Raw genomic sequence first — 6,000 nt, 5'->3', positions numbered from 1 at the left:
AAGATAGTTTTTCTGAGAGTGAAGCTGAGAAATGGAGGAGAGTTATACCCACTGTAATTTAGTCATTCTAATGATAACCATGTGAGCAAATTTTAATGAAAATATTTCCATTGTTACTCAATGGAGCAGAGGTGTGTTGGAGGAAAGATTTGCCAGATTTACAGTATGTCTATTAGAACATGCCCACAGTGTACAAGGCTGGGGAATTGTATTTCTTACATGTTTTTCTTACACAATATCAAGTTCACTGCCCCCATGGGAAAATTGATTGTTGTAAGCATCATTCTAGCTCAGAGTGCCTCAGTAAGACGCCCAGTCAGGGAATCTACCATGGCTGAGCACAGTCCTCTCCTGAAGGAATTTTACACACATTCCAACATACAGTACATTGAAAAGGTTAGGTACTTACAATCTTGACAAGATACATCATCAAAAAACTTGAAAATTATGCATTCTTTATACAGGGATTGGTGGGAGCAGTTTGGAATATTACATTTCCAAAGAGCCCAGCTAATTGTCACTGGGTTTCATTTGAATTTTATAAAATGAATGTGATGGGGAAGGCATTTGGAATATTGGGAGTATACAGCAATTTCAAACACATTAGGCAGGAAAAGATTACATGGTCTTTCTATGTCCTCATATGAAGAGAAAATCTAATCCAAAGTCAAAAAATGGAGCAGTTTTATCATTGCATGCTTATGGTGAATGTAGCTGGCTTATAAGGCAATAGGGTGGTCCCACTCCTCTTGTGTAGTATAATCTAGGCACAGCCAGTAACCAGTGGACACGAGTGCAATGAATTGTCACTGAGCATATACGTTTGCAAATTATCCCAGTGTAAAACTAAATTGCCTGGCACTTGTCCTATTTCTTCTCTTCCATAATTTCTACTCATGATCCCTGCTCCACCACAAGCCATTAGCAAAGAAAGAGATCAAACTGATCCCTATGAAAAACTACTGCTAAGTCTTTTCCCAACTGATTATCTGGTGGAAGGATACGTACAGCTGGCTGTAGTTGTACTAGAAAGAGTAGATGGTCTTTTCAGTTAAGATTGGGCAGGCTAGACTTATATCCACTGGAGTTCAGAAGAAAGAGAAATAGATGGTAACATATTTGATTCTGAGGGGTCTTAACTGGATGGATGTAACCAGAATGTTTCACCTTATTGTAGAATCAAGAGCTGTAATTATTATTTAAAACTAGGGAGTCACTCATTTAAGATTGAATTGAGTTTTTTTTTCTCTAGGAGATTCATGATTCTTTGTTACTGCCTCACTGGAATCATTGAATATTTTTAAGGCAGATGCAGGCAGATAAGCAAGATCAACAAGAGGTGAAAGGTTACCAAGGTCGGCAGGAACACAGGTCAAAGATCAAAGTTCAAAGTACATTTATTATCAAAGTATGTATACATTATACAACCTTGAGATTCGTCTCCTTACAGGCAGCCACGAAACAAAGAAACTCAAAAGAACCCATTAAAAAAAGACCATTAAACACCCAATGTGCAGAGAGTAAAAAAAAATTTTGCAAACAATAAACGCAAGCAAATAGTATTCTGAACTGAAGTCCAAAAAGAGAGTCCATCCACAGACCTTCAGTTCAGGCACATTTTCAATCTCATCCGGCACCTAAATCATCATCCAAACATCGGGTTCAGTTGCTTCAATATGCTCTGGGGACTGGACCCCAGCGCCTCGGTTCGGTCTGTACCCGACCTTTCCAACTCGGGCCGGTGCCTAAAATGATAGAACCTTGGGTCCGTTGCCTTACCTCACCCTGGTTCTGCTGCATTGAATATGTGCTGTTGTTTGAGACGATCGCTTAGCAGCAAAAGCCTGATTTAGTTGTTTTCTTTGTTTCATTGGGCACCTGCCAGAAGTCAATAAGATTTGCCTCATCTCAAACCTCAGGTACGATGTTGTTGAGTGATGGAGCAGGTTTGTGGGGCTTACTGTAGATCCCATTTTGTCTGTCTCCATGAGAAACCCCAACGTATTTTCTATAGACATGGACAAGTAAAAGAGTGTTGCTGCATTTAAACAGCTCTCTATGTCACTTTTGTCTCATTACCACTGTTCTGAGGTGACCAGAATTAACACAAATTACAGTGTTACCTCATTAGTTAAAAAATATATGAAATACGGCCTTAACTCCACCCATTGTAGAAAATTTTATACATTTACAAGGATTATGCAGAATAAAATAATCTTTAACCATTTCCATTTGTCATGAAACGTTGAGATCAGATCTTCCTATATGTTGCTTATATAAAGTTTAGCCCTTGGGATACCACGGTAACGATTTACTATTCCTGAAGCACATTTTACCTGAGCTTAAAACAGAGGAATTTGCTGATATTGTGTCAGCTGTGGTGGTAATTAACCCACAGCAAGGATCGCACTTCATGTGAAACGCTGCCCCATCTTCCCAGAGTGTTCTTTACAGATGGGATGAGCTTAGCTGCACATAGAATCGGTTCTTGAGTTGTGTATCCTGGTTCCCTCATCACAGATCAACTGACCAGGCCTCGAGCTCTGGAATCCCTCCATTTCGTTTTACCTCTTTTTGCTCCTTTGAGGCATTTCTTTAAACATTAAGCCAACAGTTTACACACAGGCCAGGATCTCTTCTTCGCAGCTGGGATTCATGAATCTGGCTGCACTCCAGAGTAAACCCTCGCTTGCTTTACCATAATGAAGGCACTGCATAAATTCATTTGTTTAGCGACGACTGAAATGACAAACATTTTCCGTGGTCAAATTATTGTTTTATTTTTGGAGAATGTTTTATCTGCTCCTACTTCCGAGCTGGTGTGCACGTGTGTGCCCCAGCGAGTACGTGTCTCCCAGCTAACATTTGCCTAGATACAATCCTAATAATGTCCTGCAGTCACTGGGTGCCAGAGGTTCCATTGGTTGAAATCTGAAAACTCATTCTTCCTTCCCACCCCACATTTCCACTGCTCTCATATCTAGACAGCAAGGTCTAGAGAGGCAGGTTGTAGACAAATGGAAAGGATTAAAGACCAGCTTCATAATTTTTCTATACACATAAATAACAGCAACCATTTCTGGTGTCGCTTTTCATAAGGTGGAAGTCACTCCAACAGCAGCCTCCAAGAATTCCCACTATCGGTCGCAGTCTCTCCAACCACGAGCATTCTTTCCAAACTTATAGACAAGTCTGCGGCCATCCACCCTCTCCAAAATCTCACGCTTGTAATAATATCTGTCAATATAAAAGAAATCCCATCAGTGGCTGCATAGGGCTCTATATCTGACTCAGTTTAACAGAAGCAGGAGAGAATGGCCATGGTGTTTTGTGGAAGTTGCGGCAAGGCTAGGGTTAACATAATGCCCAGGCAAGAATAGACTGCAGACAGCCCAACCAAGAAAGGTCTTTAAAAAGCAAAGATTCCCTTTACAGAGCAGATTCCTGGAGGCATTTTCACTTATGGGAGATGAGATAAGAATATAAGGAAAGGATATGAAACACACACACCAGCTAAGGGACAATTACTTTACAAAGTATCATCGGTTTTTAGCTTTAGTTCCTGTTGACTTTTAACACCTCTATTGTGATTGGTGATTGATCTTACAAGTAAGGAGCTCAAACATACACCGTTTGCTAAATAGTCAAAATCCATAACTGCTAGTCAACTCTATATAAAAATAACATTTTTCTGTTCTGACTTTCAAACAGTGTGGTGACTGGGGCCATGTCGTTCTCCTTGTGCATATGTAAATTAAAATATGATTGACGAATGAGTGTGGGTTTTCAGAGTGCAGTTAATCAGCAATGACAATGTCAAGTCAATAAAGACGGGATGCACAGGATGTACACTCCTCACCTCCTTCCCCTAAGACATAGTTAAAGCTTTACTGCCACTTAACACCTATATTCACCATGAGTAAGTAGTGAAGTCAAATGCAATGTTAGCATTCATTTCCAGAGGACTAGAATATAAAAGTAAGGATGTAACGCTAAGGTTTTATAAGGCATTGGTTAGACCACAACTGGAGTATTGTGAGCAGTGTTGGGCCCCTTATCTAAGAAACAGTGTCCTGACAGTGGGACTCGAATGATCACAGGAATGAAAGGGTTAACATATGAGCAGCGTTTGATGATCCTGGGTCTGTACTTCCTGGAATTTAGAAGAATTGGGGAAAGTGGGAGGGTGGATTTCATTGAAACCTACGGAATATTGAAAGGCCTAGATAGTGTGGAGGAGGAGAGGATGTTTCCAATTGTGGGGAAGTTTAGGACTAGAGGGCACGGCCTCAAAATAGAGGGACATCCTCTAGAACAGAGATAAGGAGGAATTTCTTTAGCCAGAGGTTGGTAAATCTATGAAATTCATTGCCGCAGGCAACAGCGGAGGCCAAGTCATTGAGTATATTTAAAGCATAGATTGATAGGTTCTTGATTAGTAAGGGTTATGGGCAGAAGGCAGGTGAATAGGATTGAGAGTGATAACAAATCAGCCACAATCACATGACAGACTGAACTTGATAGGCCAAATGGCCTAATTCTGCTCCTGTCTTTTATGGTCTTACATAGGGGTGTAATCAATGTTCCCTCTAAGCTGTGCACACACATCTTCTGCTACTAGTGCACAAAGGAATTTAAACGGCGCACAAAAGGTTGTCACCCTCTACCCCGTCGGCATAGAAACCATAGAAAAACTACAGCACAGAAACAGGCCTTTTGGCCCTTCTTGGCTGTGTCGAACCATTTTCTGCCTAGTCCCACTGACCTGCACACGGACCATATATAGAAACCATGTTAAGTATATTTCACAATTGTACACAATCACATTTCCTTTTCTGGTTTCTGATGCATCCGGTGTTGACAGCATGGAGTTCGTGATGATTTGTCTGCAGGTTTTAGAACTGGCTTATTTATTCTGTTTTTATTGAAGAAATTATTGATTCACAATGTTGAATTCCAAAGAAGCAAAGGGCAAGAATAGCAAAAGAACTGCTAGTTCATTTAAAGCGGAATGGCTTAAGGAAACAGTAGAAACTGCTACACTGAAAGCTCGTGGAAGAAGGAACATGCAGCTACGAGAAATATTTATTTAGCCTAAGTATTTTCATTATCTTTGTTCAAGCTTATGTCTCTTGTGTAATAAAGCTACAAAACTTGTACTGTATGCAATGACTTCCAAATAAAATACTTAATTGGATATTTTGTCAACTAGCTTTGTAATTTTATAAGCTTTGCTTGACCATTTCAAACATCTTTAATAACGTGTGAAAGGATTGATATTATTACATGCTGTCATGTAGTAAATGAGAACTAAGACTCATTGATGGGTAGTATTTTATTTATTTTAAACAGTGAATAACAAACTGGACTTGGTAGTTTATTATCCTTAGAATACCCTCAGGTTTACTTCCACTTAAAAATTCAAGGCACTCATGTTGTTGTCAATGGGCAAAAAAAATGGCACAGCACAAAATGTTTGTGCACACTACAAATTAGAGGGAACACTGGGTATAATCTGTTATCATACAGTGCAGAAACTAGCCCTTCTGCCTACTGAGCTTCCACTGACCATCAGCCACCCAATTACACTTTATTCCAACCACAATTCCACCCCCCCCAGTCCCAATAATGTAGTCCTGTACCACAGAATGCTCTGAAATGTTGGAGGAAATTCTTTTCCAGAAGGGTGATCGGAGTTGAGTATTACGTGGAGAATGATTCATCCTTGCCCTTCCTTTGTCTCCTACACCTCGTATGTGTTCACTCATTAGTCAATCACACCCCAGCGTAGTGAATAAACTCCTTTGAATGCTGTCAAATGTAGGCCCGTGTTATTTAATAAACCCACGCATTTCCAGCTTCCAATATGTTAGGCAGAATGTGTAATCTAAACAAATATCTGTAAAATTATGGACAAAATCAGTAATTTAATATTTGTGTAATATGCTTGCTGAGCACGTTGTTAAATACTTCACTGGATTAGCATAACCTCCAAGGTGA

The 6,000-nt window shown here is 39.9% G+C and overlaps 1 protein-coding gene across 1 annotated transcript in view; it reads right to left on the bottom strand.

Annotated features, from left to right (window-relative positions):
• Nucleotides 1-1,381: 1,381 nt before the first annotated feature.
• The window catches only part of ehf (ets homologous factor), a 41,332-nt gene continuing 36,713 nt past the window's right edge, over nt 1,382-6,000 (bottom strand). Inside the window, exon 8 of the mRNA XM_072273109.1 lies at nt 1,382-3,237. Coding sequence (XP_072129210.1) covers nt 3,138-3,237 — 100 coding nt within the window. The 3' untranslated portion in view covers nt 1,382-3,137. The remainder of the gene's footprint in view (nt 3,238-6,000) is intronic.

This window comes from Mobula birostris, chromosome 11 (genome assembly GCF_030028105.1).
Source record: "Mobula birostris isolate sMobBir1 chromosome 11, sMobBir1.hap1, whole genome shotgun sequence".
NCBI classification, from domain to species: domain Eukaryota; kingdom Metazoa; phylum Chordata; class Chondrichthyes; order Myliobatiformes; family Myliobatidae; genus Mobula; species Mobula birostris.
The sequence above is the reverse complement of the archived record's forward strand: the minus strand, read 5'-3'. Positions and strand labels throughout refer to the sequence as shown.